We start from the raw sequence: 21,507 nt of genomic DNA, 5'->3' as shown, positions 1-21,507 counted from the left end.
CTTGCTTCAAATAATCAAATCCGGAATACCTACACCATTCAGTATTTGATAAAGAAAAGAGAATTTTCGAAAAAAAAATATTTTCATTACTTAAATCACGAAAATTGGGATAAATGATATGTATTTTTTTTTAAAATAAATATTTTTGTAGTAAATTATAGAGACCACACATGTTGTGATAACATTATATTAAATTCATATTTTCTAATGGAATAAATGAATAAAACAATCGAATTGTATTGAATTCAAAGTATTTAAAGATTTTTTGTATTGTTTCAACTGTATGTCCTATGTATTTTTCTTGTACGCATTTACATCTACAAATCTTTGGCATTTTAAGAAATATATTTTAAAAACATTTATTTATTTATTTAAAAACAGAAACTGCACTGTACGTCGTTTTCATATTTTTTATCGACTATTAACAAAGAGAAAAAGAAATCAAATTTTTGGATTTTCTTAGTAGTTCATTTCAAGTTTATTTTTCTCCCATAAATCAAAACATAATAAATTAATAAGGAAATATATACATATTACATTGTTGCTCTAAATGTATGCACTGAAGCCTTATATTTAATATATGTTTATATTATCTAAACAGTCTAAACTATTACAAATAAACTATACACCTAATCTAGATTAATAAATAAACTAAGTTATTTACATAGTATTTTAGGTATTTCAAATTCTCATAAAATACCTAATAAATAGTAGGTTTCTATACATACGTCGACTATTACACATACTTACACTAAATTAACCATATTGGAATATAACGCTAGCAGGTTTGTGAGAATGAACTAAATATACGTAGTAAAATTTTGGAATAGGTTTGTTTTTATGGTACAAAAATATTTATAAAAAAGTAATACCACATCCCCTCGAGATCATTAGCTGGATTGAATATTTAAAAATTATATGTATATATATATATATATATATATATATATATATATATATATATATATATATATATATATATATATATATATATATATATATATATATATATATTTGTAAAGTGAGTACGATTTAACATTGATTTATAATGTACCTACAAGTTCAAAGTGTTTTCATAAAATTAACGTTTTTGTTTTCAAAAGTTTTTTCATTAAATTTCATGAATTTTTATAAAAATATTTTCGTTTTAAAACTATTGAAATTTATCTAACAGACTTACTTATGTGAAATACTTCGTAATACGTATAGAACATTATAAACGAATGTTGAAGCTCTATTTCATTCTAAGATGCAGGTAAACCATAAAAAACTATTTTCGAAATAATTTTAATATAAACTGAAAAATATACACTGAATGGAAAGCCCAACTCCGTAGTAAAGTGGTCACTGCGTTTGGTTACCGTGCTGGAGGTTCGAATCCCAGGGAGTCAAAATAAATATGGGCGATTTTAACTCTCATATTTATTTAATATCACCCTGGACTTGTACAAGAAGCGCAGGCCTGATCTTCTTGCCTTCACGCAATTAATGATCAAGATAACACTGCTTCAACACGATGCAATACCCTTTGCACCATTGGGTGCGGATAGGGGTTAAAAAATATGGAAAATAATATGAATGATTTTTTTATATGTCTACCTTTGTCTAACATGCAGGATCACCTAGATTTTATAACTTCCAAACTCAAAGTTTGTATGAATCTGTATAAACCAAATAGAATTAAAGGAGATGTATTATTTCATCGGAATAAGTGGTAATTTTTGGTTCAGTGCAAGGGCCCCGTGGGCGGGGATCGCCTGGGCGGGGGCGGGTAGGGGCTGTACCGCGCGGGGAAGGGCGGCATGACGTGGTGCGGCTGCGGGCCGGGGGGCCAGGGTGGGTATGGCGGCGGGTAGAGCCCGAGGGGGCGCCAGAGCGCGCGCGCCTTCTCGGCCAGGGCCGCCAGGTTGTTGTTCTCCGCGTCCTGCATGCACTCGGGGTACAGGCGCAGCGGGGCCCTCAGCAGCTGCTGCTCCATGAGCATCAGCTCCATAGGGTCTCTGCAGACAAACAAAATAACAAATTAATAAATGATTTCATGAACAACATGAAAGTAAAATAAAACTTTATTTTTTATGACGGTAGTTAAAATTTATTATATAAAACCCCTTTTTGAGTGATATAAACAAAATTTTAAAACCATTATTTACTTTTTGGTATGGTAATATAACAATCTCCTTATCACTCATCGTTCACTTTGTGTAATACCACTAAAAAACTCTACTTTACGACAGCCGGTTTTGAAATAACCATTGGATCATCAGGTTAACTATAGTCAAAATGTTAACCTGATGAGGAAATCAATATTTGGAATCCTGTAGTCGTGCAGTACAGTTTTTAAGTAATACTACACAAAGTGAACAATGAGTATTAAGGAGAGTCTAATATTACCATACTTATGTATTCCTCAGCAATTCATGATTTAATATTTGAGACCATATTTAATTTTGCCGTGATTTGAACACTTAGAATGCCGTACTAAGTCGTTTTTTTTTATTTTAATTCTCGCGAATACGTCACTCTTATAACTCTCATCCCTTGTATTTTTAAATCAAAGAAGATAAGATTATATAATTGAGGAGTTTTTTTCTAATTAATGTTTTTTAAGGTTTAATAAACTTGCGGTTAGTGGAATGGTAGGTACTTAATACCACTTTTTCAGTTAGAGCACGATCAACAGATTCGTAGGTGCTGAAATATTGTGATCCGGGAGGTCTCTACCAGTCTCTGGGCCACCCAATACTTCACGATAGTCTCACGTCATTTGTATGATCTTAAAAGCGGTCGATTTGGCTGTAATTACGACGTGTTTATACAGCGCAATATTATAAAATGGTTTGTCCTCGGGCGAGCTATTCACATCCACGCTCAGGTGTCTCAGTTTTTTCTCGACCCTATCATACTCCCATAAAATGATTAAATCATAATGGTGCCATGAGCGCGCCGACAAAAGGAAAGCCATAAATGTTACCGCAGCGAAATGCACTCCGGTTTTGTAATATTTGTTTTAAGTTATCAAACCCGCATCACCGAACTGTTCCAAAATATGCCAACTTTTGATTTCATTAAATCCTCTTCACTTAAAATAAAAGCTACCGTTCTTCAGCGCGTTAAAATCCATCAGCTACCAAAAAAAAATTAATTCAGTGTTGAAACTCATTTGAATTTTAAAAATGAAAACTCCGTATTTAAATATCTCAAAGGAACAAGTAAGAAAGCGTTAGATTCTCAAATCAATTATTATTAAGTTATTAGACTTATTACGTCCGTGTATTAAAACATCCAAATTGAACCCTGAAAGTGAATCCAGACAAATTACGGGCTTTAGAAAACGTAGAGACCGAAAACTACGCGCCTCTGTTATTAGAGGCTTAGGAATAGTGAAAAAATTATAAGCCACTGTTATTAAATTACTTCGTGAAGTACATCTAAATATTTGGACACCCTGTAGAATCCCACAGAGAGGTGTAAGAATAGAAATGCGGTATAGAATTACATATGATGACCACTCTAATAGCGGACTATTACAGGTGGTTGCGGTATTGCCTTATTCGGCTGTTTTATGTTGCCGCTCGTCAATATTCTCACCACCTCCGGGAAAGAGAAGAGCTGATCCTTTGCGATGGCTTTGCGCGGATAATAGAGTCGGTCTCTTTTTATGAAGGTCTCTTCGGGAACTATAAACGGTTCGGTCGGGTTTAGGCGGTATTACACCGGCCGCTGGATGGATATTAGAGGCCGAATTAAACGAAAACGACAAAAATGATCATTAAGTCAAAACAGGCAATAGATCTTTTTCTTTAGCCTATAATAACGGCGGTGCCTGGGAGGCACGTAATGAGGAGATAAAATAGTTCTTCGTGATGCGAGGTGTAATGTTATGATGACTGGTCTAAAGGGAGTACTTACGCTCACCCGATGCCCGGAGAACTCACCAAAGTAAATGTCGTAAACATTAACAGGTAATTTAAATCATTTTCTGGTTGCGGCCCCAATCTGATATTATAAATATTTTTCTCAGCCATTTTTTTTAAACAAAAAGAGTAGTTTTATATAAATTGTATCAGTTACTTAAGTTTAATGGTAATCGCATTATTTTAGCTTGCAAAAGGTGTCTAGATCGATTTTTCACTGGGAAAACAGAAGAATAAGCTTCTCGCACGTAAAATAAAATAAACGACACTACTTGTATAATAATTAATACAAGTAAAATTCAGAAATATATGATTACATTCGCGTGAATCCACTGCGATATTATTTTAACCAAGGTTTGCCGGTTTAATATTTAATACAATATGAATAATATTTAAAAACTAAAATTACATTATTTGTATAAATGCCAAATGAAATCAGATAATAAAATAACATTTTTGACATCTCAACATACGGAAGTGTGGGTATTTACAGGACCTATGACTTATCATAGGCTGGTTAAGTGATCACTTTACACACCTGTATAATCACACATCCACACATATTATAGTCAATGTCGGGTAGACCCGACACGACACGTGAAGAAGAAGAAGATACAAACAAACAAAGACATGTTCATATTTATATAGTGGTATTAATTTTTTTTCCGTAATTTTTAAAGATGCATCGTTTTTCTATTCAATTTCTCAATTTGTGCTAGAATAAAATATATTACTTCGCATTTCATTTATGGAATTACCATTGTAATTTAGTTTCGAAAAGTAATAAAATAATATGGTTTCGTGGAGGAATGACGCGTGATGATACCGAGATGATGCGGTTTGACGTGCCGAGGGGCGGCGGAGGGGCGGAGGGGCGGCGGCGGGGGGGATTGTCGGGGAGCCGAGAGAACCAGAATCTCGCCGCCCTGTAATTTGCAGATGGGAGGTGTTACTGTTGATGGCATGATGATGGTCATGTGAGGACTTGCGTGCGCATACCTATCCCAGGGGCTTTCAACAGGGAAACAAAATATTCATTAAAAAAAATAATTGTTATAAATACTTTTGGCGCTTATCATGACGAGTTGAACAAAACATTTTAATCGTAGTCGAAAATATCTTTTAACAACTTTATACTATAAAAAATAATTTTCCAGTAAAAAATTGTTGAAAGATATGTTGGACTGTGAATTGTCGAAAGATGTGTTCCCAGAAATATATCATAAAATATGTTAAGTTATTACTGCTGGAATTTTTTTTACAAATAAAGTAGCGTGTTGATACATTTCTAAAATATCATTGTTAAATATTTAGACTTATAAAACGCATACCATGTGTAAATTTTGTACATATTTTAATTAAATTTATTTTTGAAGCCAATTAAATCAATGTAATAAATCATATTCTGTCTAAAAATGTCCCCGCTTCGATTCCCAAGGGTGTCAAAATAAATAGAAGTATTTTTCACTCTCATGATCATTTCATATAAACACTGGACTGGTACACGAAGCGCAAGATTGATAATCTTCAAACAATCAAGATAACACTGCGTCGATACTATGTAGTGCCCTGTGCGCCATTCGGAGAGGATAAGAAGAAAATTAGAAAATTGACAATTTATCTAAAAAATATTTTTTTACTTTTTAATAATGTATTTTAACATGCAAATGGTCATGGCCTTTCTAAAAATATTTACTACCTATAGTAGGATTTTTTAATATGTTATTTTCTCATTTTTTTGTTAGGAACCCCTGGAAGAATGTTGGTAGCGGCAGAAGACATGAGACTGTTTCTCACACGATATTTTCGAGGAAAATTAAAAATGAGTATAATCATGATTTATTTCACATTTTAAAGAACACTTTCGTACGTCCCTTATTTAAGATATTGTTCATTAAAAATATTTTCTACCCGTAACCCTTTTACCTTAACGTAAGGTCATAATGCCTTTGTAGTTATGGAATCAATTCATTAATTTTAAATAGTAGTTACAGATGGCAATATTGTGTACCTATGTGTATATGTATGTGTATCTGTCTATGTGTCTATATGTATCTGTCCGCCTTCGTAGTGTAATGGTCAGCACGCTCGGCTACCGTTCTGGAGGTCCTGGGTTCGATTCCCAAGGGGGGTAAAATAAATATAAGTGATTTTTTCACTGTAATATTTATTCAATATTACCCTGGACTGGTACCTGAAGCGGAAGGCTGATCACATTTCCTTCATGTGTAAACGATCAAGATAACACTGCGTTTATATGACGCAGTGCCCTATGCACCATTGGGTGCGGATAAGGGTTTTTTTTTACAAATAATAAGTATGGGTGTAAAAATGTGGAAAGAATTCATAACATAGGGAGGAATTTGTTAAAAAACAAAATAAAAAAATTACAAAACTACCCTACCTACTGTTTTATTTTATTATTATTTGTTTTCCTAAATAAAATAATCTAATAATCTCAGTTAAAATGATCCACACTAATTATTTAAATTTTGTATTTTAAATTGCGTTTGATTTGCGTTTGAGAAGACAAAACAAACAATTAAAACATATTATAATAAAGGGAGGAATTCGATAAAAAAACAATAAAAATCCTTAAAACTACCCTACGTACTGTTGTATTTTATTATTATCAGTCATCTTAAATAAATTATCATTTTACTTAATCACAGATAAAATGATTCACACAAATTATTTAAATTGTGTGTTTTAAATTTCAAGGAGACAAAACAAACAATTACAAAATATTATTTTACAACACAAATATTACAAAATTGTATTAATTATGTGTTTTCAAAATAAATTTCTCTCGAGTTTATTTCTTTAAGAAAAAAAATAACGCCCAAGAACTTTTCGTTGAACCTCTCCCATGATTTATGCTCAGAGCCGTCGGTAACTCAAGAGTAAGGCAATCGTCCGAGCTAATTTAGGGCTAATTATATATTTACTAAATTAACACCTGTATGGCTCAGATTTTCAAGCCTACTTTGATTTATGAGTCTACATTTTCGGCCCACTTTCACGTGTTTCGTTTTACATTATTTAGAGGGCAACAAATGCGAAATCGACAATTTCATTGAGATTCAAATCTTGTTAATTTGAAATTGTAATATTTTCGTAACATATTACTATGATTTATAAAAGTATCACTTTAAAAATAGCAAATTTAAAAATATAAATGCAACATAATATGTTAAGTATGTATGAGTGTAAATGCCAATTTTTATTTAATTTTTTTTGAAAAAATATCTTGTGAATTATCTTTGTTCTTATTAAATACACAAAAATTAATATTTTTTAGTATTTTTATAGGCCTTGGCGGCATGTTATTACAAATAGGTATCAAGTGTTGGTGGAGGGGGTACGAACCCAGAAATTTTGCCTCAGAGTCCGGGACACTAACTACGGGACCACAACTCGACTTACTAGTTGCAAACAAATATACTTAAAATAACAATACCTTGAATCAACCGTTTGATATTACTTTCTTCAAAAACATACAAATGAAATTGTTATCATTTCGTGAAAGTTTAATTATGTTACGTTTTTTTAAAATATTTTTTAAAACATAATTATACAAATAATTGCTTTAAAATAATTTTATGAAGTGATTTACAAAAATATTTTTATGTTAATATTGTATATATATTTTTAATTTTATTTAATTTTGGTAAGCTTTTGATAAACAGTGCCAAAGAAATAAGAAACTATGAGAGATATTATTCGACTAAAGATTTCAGTTGCCTCGGGCTCGGGGGGTGGAACATTGTTGCAATCAACGGGTTAAATTTTAATTAAAGGATTTATATCTTCTGTTGATGACTGTAAAATTTTAAAATACTTTAAAATCGCTTATACGGAGCATAATAGTTCCGTCTAAAAAGGTAAATTATGATTATAATTTCCCAGTTACTTAAAAATAATAATTAATGTAGTATTTAGATAATGAAATCAGTAGAAACTTTAGGTTTTTTCACTAAATTACCCAATATAATTTTAAAGCAATATTACGGTAAGTTACGTAATAAAGAAATCAGGAGAAAGTGACATACTAACTAGAGGTGAACAAACAAAAATATTATATAAATTTTCCATTAAAAATATTTTTTGTGAAATAAAAACTGTCTTTTTTTAAATGATTATAATATATCAAATAAATTTTGGTATATTTTTAAATAATTTAAATAAAATATGGTTACGGGCAGCGCATACTTAATCCTTAGGAGAATCATTTTATAACAACATACATAGATTTCGTAAACGTATTTTGATATCCAAAAATAACACTATCATATGTTGACAAAACATTAGATAACCATAAAGCATTATATAAGAGTCTTGCCGTTAACCATAATCTAGGGTTGGTGATCGACTGTTAAAGATTTTGCATCTCATATATGAGTATAGGTTAATTGATTATAGTAAAAATAATGTGTAATTTTTTCTTAACTTTAACTTTTGATACTTATTACACTTCAAAAGCAGACAACGTACATCCTAAAGTGGCATAAACATAATAAATGACCTAAAAGCACGCTTAAACGGCAAAATGAAGGAAGATCAGCGTCAAGAAAGGTCACTCATTACTCCCACCCTGACTCATTCAGCCCTCGTTTTCTCGTGCCCTTCGGCGATATCCTTAAAGATCCTTGAAAGTCCATTTATTCCTTGAGCGACATATCCAATCAACTGCCAATACAGACGCATCACTCATATTTTAAATAAGTTCAGGAAGAAACGATTTTATGCAAAGTTTCCTTAATTGTGTCTTAACGAATCCAATCGGTAACATAATGGATACACTTTCAAAATGATGATATTTGATTATTGTGTAATTTGAACATCTTTGACATTTCATAAACCAAATACGCACATTTTTATAATACAATATGGCCAAATTAACGATTTATTCTAATTATTAATTCCTTCGTAATTCTATCGTGAAATCGAAACATCACGATGATTGCAAACATGTAACATTACATGCCGTATATGGCCAACAAAACAATTTTAATGCAACCCAATCGTGTTTGATAACAATAAAATACGTTGATTTTAGAGATACGTATTGAAAACGGATATAGGTAGAAAATTTAAAATAAATATTAAATTTACAGTTTTAATACAGAGCACGAATGGCATTTTTTAGTTGATAAATTAATTCCATAACAGGTTTATACATAAGCATAGATGCATTATAATGTAGATTTTGTCTTTTAAACTTGTATTTACACCCGGAGTAGGTGGTATTTATTTATTTATTTTCATAATACATAGATACAATTTTCATAATACATATTCATTTCATATATACATTTATTATACGTATTACGGCTCTTTAGGCATGGCCTGTATTGAGCCGAATACTAACATGTTAATACAATTTTTAATTATTATTTTTTTTATTTTTTAATAATTTTTTTAAAATTATTAGAGTAGAGGGGTAGATGTGAAAACAATGTAAAAGTATCGATTAAACAAAACACTTGAAACCAAAAAGAAAATATTCAAATTCTAAGCAGCATTGATCGAAATATTCATATTAATTGCTGAAATAATATGGCGATGACTAGGAGTAAATTTTTATTGAGTCATAATTTTCCACGGTGATTTTATGTGACATTTTTTCTGACGAAAACACATTTAATTAACACATATAAATCATGGTATACTTGGTAACCAGAAAACAAGACAAAAAAGAGTAAAATCGCTTATAGGTAGGTACTCAAGTACTTGAAATATTTTGTGTTTGTCAAAAGGGGTAATTTATTTCTAAATAAATCTGTGTTGGTAAAAAGGAAATATACACTTTTTGATGGATGTTATGAGTATCGATATGGATGAATCATAAAAATTGAAATGGATATCTAAGTAAGTACAAGATTATATCGTATTATAATATCGTGGGTATACTGGCAAAAAACGTTAACTCTAAAATCCCTGTTTGAATAGTCCCTGTAATTTAAAGCCTTTAGCCTGAAAATTACCCGCTAATAAACACAAAGTTGAATTTACTTTTAAAACTACACCAATGACATTTCAAAGTACTTAGTGTATTTTTCCAGTTTATAGAACGTTGAAAACATTATAATATGCATTATTAAGTCACCTTGAAAACATTATAATATGCGAAGGGCTGATCACCTTTCCTTCGTGTATTAACGATCAAGATCCCACTGTTTTTATATAATGCAGTGCCCTATGCACCATTGGGGTGCGGATACGGGTTTGAAAAAATATTATGTCAAAATTGCATATTTTCGAGTTAACGTTTTTTGCCAGTACACCCACGATATATAGATTGGTCGTCGGTTTTTCTATCGGTTGGGATAATATCCGAAGCTAAATCGGTAGATGGCTTCGCGTCCCACTGCCGATGATAATGAGCCCGGTGGAATGGGACCGGCTTTGTTGCCGCCTATACGCGATGTAAACCTTCCCTGTAAACACACTGTAATGTATCTTAAAAGCCTTTTAATTTAAATATAAGTAGCAGTGGCCTTGCGCACCTCGGGCGAGGCGGTACCTTGCAACTCGCGGCATGAAGAATTCGTAATGTTACGGGTATGACGATCACCGGCAGTTAACTCTTCTGTATTGAGAAATTTGCAACTTGAGCTAAACGGAATCGAATATTACTTTATTTGTGGATACACTATAATAGGGTTTTTCCCACAGTTCACATTAATTTAACGATACACGTTTTACCGGAGTGCCTATATTATACGCGCCTACCTACCTTCTAGACGGAAATACGCATAAATGATAACAGATAATCTGCATATTAATACGATATTTTTTAACAATCTACAAAGCTTTATCAAGACTTTATTAATATAACTACAAACCTACAATTTTCAGCTTGGTGATTTCAGTAAGAGTCCCTAGCAAAAAATAAAAATCTATTAAAAATTAGAGAAATAAAAATAAAACAAAGCAACCCAAAATATTTTAAAGTCTTAAAGAAAACCTTCTTAAATTTACTACGGGAAGGCTCAACAAGGAGTGTTATTGCAATCTTTGAAAAAAAAACCTTTTCTTTTTTTTTTTTATTTATTTTTTTTTTTCAACATTTATTTAAATCACAATTTATATATTATAAAACTTTTTTTGCAGATACCCACCAAGCCACCCTGTGTGTCTTGTCGGTAGAGTTCTTTTTTAATACATTTTTTGTTGTTTTTAACGATTTTAACCTAATATAGACACAAAAAAGAGAAAACATTAGTAAAAATTGATATCAATATAATAACTATACATGGGTAGTAGGTATGCATAGAAAAAGGTATTGGCCATTTGGCCACCTCAACTTCTGTTATAGTGGACGACTTTATGAGAAAAAAAAATCACCAACGGACTCAAATGAGTTATTGTCAGCCACCCTAAATAAAAAAGAAATTATTGAATTACTAATATAAAATTGTTCTTTATTGGTCACATATGGATGGTTGCATATTTTATATAGATATACGAGGACATATGCGATTCCCTAAAATAACTCAATCAGCCTATCAAAACATCTATGTTGTACCAATCGATGCTAAGTATTTGATATAAAGGAAATACAATAGACTAAACATATATTTTTTTAATGTCTTATAAAATTACTTCATATCAGAGCATAATAGATATACACTTAACGCGTACACGTTTTAGTGTTGCGCTACCTCCGTTCTCAATAATATGGATCGCGGAGTAAGGTGCTGATTTAATAGGGCATCATTATTCGATCATGTTTCATCTTTCGCTTCAATCAGTTTGAAGCGTTTCTTTTTACAAGGTAGGTGCATACTTTATTATTCCGCTCGTATATTCACAAGTACTGCCCATATTATTATAAACACCGGCAGGTGAAGCTAAATCGAAATTGAATATTAATTTCCCAAAGGTTTAATGCACTTGATATTGATTTAAGTGGTTCCTTCTAATATATTTTATTCATTTTATTTCATTTTTATTTATTCGGGAATTGTACAGCTTACATATAAAAAAAATATACATTAAACAATAGTTACATTAAAAATAATAAACATTACATTACATTAACAAAAAATACTTACGTTAAAAAAAAAAACAATTAAACAGTTCCACATTTATAAGGAATCATGAAGGATTAGTAATACAAAGATTTGTGAGGCATGCTTCATGGCAATAAAAATTAAATTTTCAATTGTTCTTGGTAAATAGCAATATTTCTTAAAATCAAGTGTCACATTACATAGATATTAAGATATAGTATCAAGTAAAGTTTAAATAAAATTAAAATAATTCGTTGTAATGATTTTTTTTTTCAAATAGTGCAATCAAAAATATTTAATGCATTTAAATCGTAATGCTACCAGTGGCGTGCAGAGTTTTTAATCAGGGTAGGCAGTAGGGTTGAGTAAGGATAAAGTATAGCAGGCACTGCTTTTCTGCCTATATACATAGAATGCAAGCCTATGACTGCTACATATATATACATATATATATATATATATATATATATATATATATATATATATATATATATATATATATATATATATATATATATATATATATATATATATATATATATATATATATATATATATATATATATATATATATATATATATATATATATATATATATATATATATATATATATATATATATATATATATATATACATATATATATATATATATATATATATATTTATATATATATATATATATATCTATATATATATATATTTATATATATACATATATATATATATATATATATATATATATATATATATATATATATATATATATATATATATATATATATATCTATATATATATATATTTATATATATATATATATATATATATATATATATATATATATATATATATATATATATATATATATATATATATATATATATATATATATATATATATATATATATATATATATATATATATATATATATATGTATATATATATTATATTTATACTTCTCCAATCTGTCATTCCCAACAATCTTAGCAATCTCTTGAACATTTTAACAACTATTATTATATAAGGTACTTTTGTAAAATATATAATGTGTTAATGTTAAAACCTTAAATATTATTCGCAAAAAGGATCGTATGGGAATGGTCGCCATAAAAAAGTGTGTAGAGATCGACACCTTTTCGAGTAATATCCTTCGAGATTGAGTGGGGTACTCGTGAAACTGCCATGGGATAATATTGTACGCGTATACCTTACCTACCGTATACATGACGCAGAAGGGTTTGGTGAGGGATGGGTGAGGCTGCGTGGAGGGGGAGGACGGAGGAGGGTGTGTGGAGGACCGAGATGAAGACAGGTTCGCACCCAGCGGACCCCGACGGAATGTTTAATGGACCCTAATTTGCCTAAACACCCGAGAGGTATGCTATTCTATTCCTTTTCGTTAGCAATGAATTTATTATATTATCTCAGTTTATAGGTGATCCTGCAGACCTCTAGTGAAGTGGTTCATTGTATTAAAATCCACAAAATTCCTTATTAGGATAAATATAAGATAATTTCATTAATTGATTCGGCAGTCACTTTGCGATCTACAAAATATATGCTTTTTTAATTTAAGTTTTACTTAGTACATGCCACTATTAGTACACATCACTACTAGTATCTAGTACCTAATTACCAGTATTTATTCTTGTTTGAATTGAAAAATGATGAGGAATGCATCAAAACACGTGTCACAATAGTTTTTAAGAAATAGTGGTTTTAACTAAGTAAAACTTAAACTAAAAATAAGGCAAATCATATGATTTCTAATAATAATACTTGTAAATTTTGATAATTTATATGGTCCCATTTTTGTATAATACTACATCAATGACGGACGCTTCACTGTGATTGAATTGGGGTAAAGGAGATGGATGAAATGATTGAGCAAACAAATGCGTTTTTGGTTTTATTGTAAAGCTCATCTTACTCTCACCATTTTCACTGGCATGGAAAGCTCACTTAGTAAAGTATAAGAGAGAAATGTTGTTTTTGAAAAAAAAGCTATTTTTACCAAATTATTTTTTTTTTCCTGTAAATAATATATATTTATTTTACAGTTCAGATGAAACGCCCTGCGATAGAAATTTATGGAAATAGCGCTATATAATTGATAATTTATTTCCTTATATTAGACTTTTTTCGAACCAATATTTAATGTAAAATATACAAGTTTATAAACACTTTGAACGAAGTTGTGATGACTCCAAATTGAGAGTTAATTTCCTTTTATTTTTCACCGATAAGTAATCATTATGAACATGGATAGGTTGATTCAATAAAATTTTATTATCTGCTCCCTCGAAGCACCTAACACCTACCCTTAGTGATTAGTTCACGGTCTGCCTTCAGCCTACAGCCAAGGTGTAAACCTAAACCGTCCGATTAATCGCTTATCGGTTATTAACAACAGTTTAGACCATTGAAAACTAATAAAACAACCTGTTATTAGGATAAATTATAGCACCTTTTTTATGACACAGTTATTATCTGCCATGAAAAACATCAAAAAGTTTTATGATCATGTTTTAGAGACATGCATAGATTACAGTAATAAACATATTTTTGCAAGGTCTTCAAGTGGGATATAAAATTAAGAATACATCATAAGACCACAGACAATACATTTTTTTCATGTTTGAAATTTACATTAATTAAATTTGTATATATTTTTTATAAACATATAATGATTTTTATTAGGTACCAAGGTAATATTTATATATGTACATATAACACAATGTTTTATTGTAGCACTCCCAATATATTTACCATTGCTGATATTGAAAATGAAAAAACAATATGAAGAATATTATAAACACCATGCCTGTATATACTTGACGAGAATAAAAGTAAATTCATTTTTTTTAGTCTATTTTTTTACAACAACAAAAAAAGGAAAATTTACTATTTATTTATTAAATTTACTTTTTCTAACTGTTATCTGCCCCAATGGTGCATAAAGCACTGCATCGTATCGACGCAGTGTAATCGTGATCATTAATTGCATGAAGGCAAGGTTATCAATCCTGCGCCTCTTGTAACGGTCCAAGATATTCAATAAATATGAGAGTGAAAGTCCACCCATACTTATTTGAAACGGTAGCCAAAAACCCTTATCGTTGTATTATTTATAGATTTTGCAAATAATCTAGTATTAACATTAATGTTAATACTAGTTAAAAGAACTTCAAATGTTTCACGAAAATTCAAACTATTAATAAACTGAAAAAGTGGTATTATCCAAATGTTTTATTTTCATATTTTAATCCTTTACCACTACACTACGAAAAGTGATAAAAAGAGGTATGTAATATATGGTACAGTAAAACGAATGCTTATTAATTGTAATCACAAGTATTAGAGAATTTAATACTTCGAATTAAAAGCAATAACCGTACACACGTATGTAATAATACTCGAAAACATTTCAATTTTCACATAAATATCAATCACCTCCTGCCGATGAAACATAAACTTTTTTTATGGGCACATGAAAAAGCTAAGAATATTATTTTAATGCGACACGCAACGTGACGCACGGCTAACGATTATATTATCGTTTTTCATGAGAAAATTACGAACTGAAAGACCATATATTTATGTTGAAAATCATAATAAATGAGTATTTTTAATATTACGAAGGAAATAATATGAAGGTATCTGGAAAGAGATTCATGCCAAATGGTTTAAATTTTAAGGCGTAGTATTCATTAAGTGACAAATTAATTTTGTCTTAATCAAGGTAACATTTTACGTAAATTATTTTTTTCTTATTATACCAATTTGGAATACAAAAAATATTTTTTTCTTCGAAATAATCATATGATATCGAAAAGAAAGCAGTCATTGAAAGGTAAGGAGTTAAAAAATATAAACATAAATATTTATCTAAACAAACAAACAAAAAAATATCCAATATATTTAAAATTAAATTTACATAAATTCTTTTTAAAAAATCTGGAGTTAAGGACATGTAACCTCTCGGGCGGTCGGCCGCAAATTAAATTCTGTGCTTGCGAGTAAGGCCTTAAGAGCCACTGATGTTGAAATCCCATTTGACGTGCAGAAAACCATTTAAACATTACATCATAAATATGTTTTTTAAATTTATTTCTATACGGAGTAGCTTTGGCTGATGTAATAGTTGGACAATATTTAATATGTTTTTGCTTCTGTTTTCAACAATACTGAATAGTAAGACAACAACCGAGTAACCTGTTTTCACTAATAGAAATGAAAAAGTGTTTACGCAACATAATATCATTTGTAGAGGAACATGTATTCTAAAAAGAATTTAGATACAAAGTTTTTTGTTAAAAGTTTAAAATTAGACTTAGTCTATTTTCATATTATTTTTTGACATCTCATCAAAGATGAAGAAGAATATGGAAGTCTAAGCATTTACGGGGCTGACGACCATCATAGGCTGGTTTTACTGATCACTTTACACACGTGTAACATTCACCATTCTACCCATTATTGTCAACCACACTACTCAAATTCTGGGAAGTTCTATATATATATGAACCAATTTAGAAACCTTGTTCTTGAATCACTAGAACTTCACTAGAGACATCTATTGGTGAGATGTAAAGAAGCTCTTTACTAAGCAGAAACTCTTATATTAGTATGTGAATTCCGAATCCTGGAATATAATCACACACATGAGAAACGCCAGAAAATATTATTTTCATTTTTATTATTAAAGCTTATAATTTGACCGGATAATTTATTTACAACATCTCAAATGAGATGTCAAAAAATAATATGAAAATAACTCCTGTAATTGGAGATAATCCAGATTTTGTGAACTAGTATTTGGACACACTCAAAGTGCTGTAAACAAAAAAATGTTGACATGTTTTACTAACCTGTCAAAATCTGTAAGTCTCGAGGAGTCTCTGAAGCCTTTAGCGAAGGGGTTGCTGTCGATCTTCAGTTTGGTGATGAGCTGGTTCTGGTACGCCGTGACGGCCGTGAAGACAGTCTCCGGGAAGATGTACGTCCTGTACTGTTCCGCGTCCAGGTCCTGGATGGGGCCTGCGTTGTGTTCTCTCCACTTGACCAAGTGGATGCGGGGCTGGTAACGGTGCATGGAGTTCAGAACAATCTGGAAGAGGTGAACTTTATTAGAATGGAGAATATTTTTGTTTACCTGGTTAAGTTCTCATTAAAAAGGGTATTTATGGTACATCCATTTCCCACTTTACGAAATTCATGAATCAAACTTGCTTTACTACCTAGTTATGATTTTTTTTTCAGTATAAGAGACATATCTGAGTACATAATCGGCTGTCCAAACTCAAAACACAGAAAGGGACTTTTTTGTAGTATGTTTTTTTGCATTTTTGGACTAAGTTGATTTTACTTAGTCCAAAAATGCAAAAAAACGAACAAAGAATCTCCAAGAATCTCTATATATTTGAGTACGTAATCGGCTTTAAGTTTGTACAGCCGTACTGGTGGTAGACTGTTTTTTAATTATATATAAGGATATTTAAATCCTTTCTATTGTATTGTCTTAAGGTTGATACCTTAAGACAATACAATAGAAAGGATTTAATATCGTTTATCGATGAAGGTTTGTCAGATAGTTCATTTACTTGTGTTATTCGTGTAAAATATAATTGTTATATATATATATATTTTATATTTAAAAAAATATATAACATACTTGATAAATATTATTTTCAAAGATATAGAGAGATTTCCGAGGACTAGTTTAAAAGATAATTAATTTTGGAAAAGCTAATGAAGGAAGCGGATTATATAAATTCATTTTTTTAAGATGACAGACAGACACCGTGGCGTAGTTGCTCAAACATTTGACTGAGAAACTGGCGTCGCGAGTTCGAGTTTTGCAAATCGCACAATAAATTTAAAAAATATTTAAAAATATTTTCAATTGGTCTGTATTTTTCACATTTACCTTCCTTATCCTTACTGCTTTCCTACCTGCAGACAAGTCTTTTAAAGTAGAGGTTTTGAGGGTTATTTCTTTATTATTAATCATTTTCTATTTCTCAATATTCTTAAATTTAGAATTAAATAAAAAGTGGTATTTATCAATTAAAACTCAAATTTAATTTGGATAAATATTACCACAAAGTTACTGCCGACTTTGTTAATATCATTATAATCTTCTTAAGGTAGGTACAAAAAAGGAAATATAATTTAATCTGCTCTTTACATTTGAATAATTTTCTTACGTAGGCCATGAATTCATAAATTATCGTCTAAAACAGGAAAAGCTTAACGAAAAATGTCGTGGTCAATAAAATAATCAGTCATAAACTCACTTTCATCAGCGTAATGAAATAAGAATGTGCGATTACGCCGGGGGTCGGTAGAATGCAGCAGGTAATTAGGGGAGGCGTGTCGACCCTCGGCTTACTGATGACCCCGAATCATGGAAAAAACCGCCGTGTTTTGGGCAAATTAGGGAAACATTTTACACAAGCCATTAAACGCGGACATTACGAGCGGCTCCAAAACGGAACGTCATCGTATTTCATTATACAATGTAGGTGTAAACTCGGCACAATCAAAATAAATACTCGTATTCTCCGTTATTTCGAAGGAGAACCAGATTACTTACATACTAAAAATGCAAGGCCAGAAACGTTTTTATTAAATGGACGGATTTATACCCGACAGCAAAGAATCATTTTTATGAAAAAAGATGAAAAATATTTTTTATGTACATTTCTACATTTTTACGAGTAGTCTTTAAAAAAATAAAGATAATGAATGATAATTATTTACATGCTAAAAATGCAAGGCCAAAAACATTTTTATTAAATGGACGGATTTATACTCCACAGCAAAGAATAATTTTTACAAAAAAAGGATTTTTTAATTGTATTTTACGTATATTTTTATATTTCCGTATTTTTTATGAGCAGACTTTCAAATAATGAATGATAATTTGCATTTCCACATCCAATTTTTTTTTCTTTCGGCATTATTTTTTTCATACTTCAAGCGTAAGGCAAAATGAATTTTTCTAACCCTTAATTGCAAACCAAAATAGCAATACACTTTACTAATTATTTCCTCAAGAGTAATGGATAAGTCCCATTCATCATTGTACCATTTTAATTACAATCAAATACTCATCCTTTTCAAATCTCCCAATTTCTTTCAATTGGATTATAATTAGAATTAAAATGCAAATGCCTTTTCCTTAAAGCAATATTCCTCTCAAAAAATAATAATTAAGTTCGTTTCTAGTACACAGCATGAGATATAGTAAAAAGGAAAAATGTAAAACGTTCTTGAGGCGATATTTTTTAAAAATGGCGCTATACAAATTATCCAAATATTATTATAATTTTTTTAAATTATTATTTTTATTTACTGGACGTCAGTGTAAACTTTATTCAATGTTTTATCGTAGAGAGTTTTCGATGTTGGCTAATCAAGGGTGTGCGTTATTGCAAAAAGTATTTTTACGGTATTCGTTCTACAATGTACAATAATAACAACCGACAAAACTGGATATAGTGAAAGGTGCAAGTTACCGCATTGCAGTAGTTAATGAAAAATCAAGATAATATTAAAAAAATTAAACAACTTTCTTTTAACAACTTTTTTATCACAAGTACACTTTAACCTACCGGTTTCGACAAGAACCTTGTCTTCATCAGGGTTTATTAAATCCTAAAACGTTAAAATACTCATAATTAATTACATTCCCTTACCAAAAACTTCCACACATTTAGAATTTTCACGGAGTGTGTGTGGAAGTTTTTGGTAAGGTAATGTAATTAATTTTAAGTATTTTAATGTTTTAGAATTTAATAAACCCTGATGATGACAAGGCTCTTGTCGAAACCGGTTGGTTAAAGTGTACTTATAATAAAAAAGTGGTTAAAACAAAGTTGTTTAATTTTATAAAGTTTATAAAATGTCTGCCTCCGTAGTGGCTCGGCTACCGTTCTGGAGGTTCCGGGTTCGATTCCCAGGGGGGGGTCAAATAAATATGAGTGATTTTTTCACTGTAATATTTATTCAATATTACCCTGGACTGGTACCTGAAGCGGAGGGCTGATCACCTTTCCTTCATGTGTAAATGATCAAAATAACACTGCGTTTATATGAAGCAGTGCCTTATGCACCATTGGGGTGTGGATAAGGGTTTTATTATTATTATTATGAAATGTGCCACAAAGTATCTGATAAAAACATTCAAGAAATCATAACATTATTTATACAAAAGACGAAGGTTAGTCGGAAAGCATAACAATGTTAATGATGTTAACAATGTTAATCACTAAGGGTACAAATAAAATCAGTACGTTTTCAACTGACTCAATATTAGAGATTGAGAATCCTTGGAGTCGTAAAATACTTGAGGTCAAAAATCGGGTTCCTGACACAAAAGCTTAACATATTTTGGGGGCTGTAGATAATCAGGGTAGCGTTATATTAATTACTTTTTTCTTCCGGGGTGCGTCGGTTGTGAAATATCGAGCCTCATTAGTCCACTTCAGGCTGTTGTTACTAACGACCTTTGGAAACAGCGGCCGCGTTAATTAGCCCACCACTACACGTTGTGTTATGAGAGGTTTTAGCACCCTTCCTACCCTCTCCCGAACGAAGGGTAGTTCAATGAAAAGGCAAATGAGAAATTACTTAAAACTAGGAACACGTTTTAAGGTACCTCAAGGTAGCTTTATTTGGCTTGGTTAACACTTGTTAAAAGTAACTTAAAAAATGTAATATTTAATTATTTATTTATTATAAAATAAGTTACATACATAATTCATTTACATAATATTCCCAATGAGTCATTTCCATTACTCATTTTGAGACATGGGATTAAGGTCAAAAAGACTGAAAGACAAATAAGGAAGTAAAAAAAAGTTCAAAATTAAACAAAAGTAACACGGGGCAAAATATAAAACAATAAATGGGGAAAATATGATGAACAGGCATTTAAAAAAACATAATTACAAAACAGTGAAATGTTTTATAATACGAGTATGCTATAGACCTCACAAAGGGGATACTATATCCCTTTATACACATCGCTCACTCCTTTCAAGAACGTCATAAATCAAAAAACTTTATTTTTCAGGAGAACGTTTTTGAAGTTCAAAAATATAATACAATATATTAAAAATAAATATCAAGCCACTTACTGAACCTTTTACTGGGCAAAAGATCTTTTTAGGTAAAACCTGATGGTTTTTTCTCCATTTGAAAAATATTTCGTTTGTTTAAAAAAAATAATTAAACTATAAATTTTCTTCAAAATGTAAAAACACCACTTTCTGCCCTGTAGCGGGTAAATATTGAGTTAAAAATATGCCACTTTTGCTGGGAAATGGTACATTTTCTAGGCATTCCGAAAACATGCACAACTGAAAATTTATGATTTTTGATTTATGACGTTCTTGAAAGGAGTGCGCGACATATGTATTCATTTACGCTATGGGAAACGTTTATATAAATAAATATAATAAAACTATACAAAAAATATTTTATTTCCCAAGAATTTTATGTACGTATTTTTCTGAATAAATAATAATTAAAACCTATCAGAAAATATCGTTCTTAATAAATTAAA

At 30.4% G+C, this 21,507-nt stretch overlaps 1 protein-coding gene across 1 annotated transcript in view; it reads right to left on the bottom strand.

Annotated features, from left to right (window-relative positions):
• Positions 1 to 1,032: 1,032 nt before the first annotated feature.
• The window catches only part of mid (midline), a 94,287-nt gene continuing 73,812 nt past the window's right edge, over positions 1,033 to 21,507 (bottom strand). Inside the window, exons 5-6 of the mRNA XM_088270730.1 lie at positions 16,805 to 17,043; positions 1,033 to 2,000 (exon numbers count right to left, since the gene is read on the bottom strand). Coding sequence (XP_088126856.1) covers positions 1,727 to 2,000; positions 16,805 to 17,043 — 513 coding nt within the window. The 3' untranslated portion in view covers positions 1,033 to 1,726. The remainder of the gene's footprint in view (positions 2,001 to 16,804; positions 17,044 to 21,507) is intronic.

The sequence above is a fragment of the Brachycentrus maculatus genome, unplaced genomic scaffold (assembly GCF_059751285.1).
Source record: "Brachycentrus maculatus isolate JH-2025_06_01 unplaced genomic scaffold, ASM5975128v1 h1tg000395l, whole genome shotgun sequence".
Classification (NCBI taxonomy): Eukaryota; Metazoa; Arthropoda; class Insecta; order Trichoptera; family Brachycentridae; genus Brachycentrus; species Brachycentrus maculatus.
Note: the sequence above shows the minus strand (reverse complement) of the source record. Positions and strands in the feature narration are given on the sequence as shown.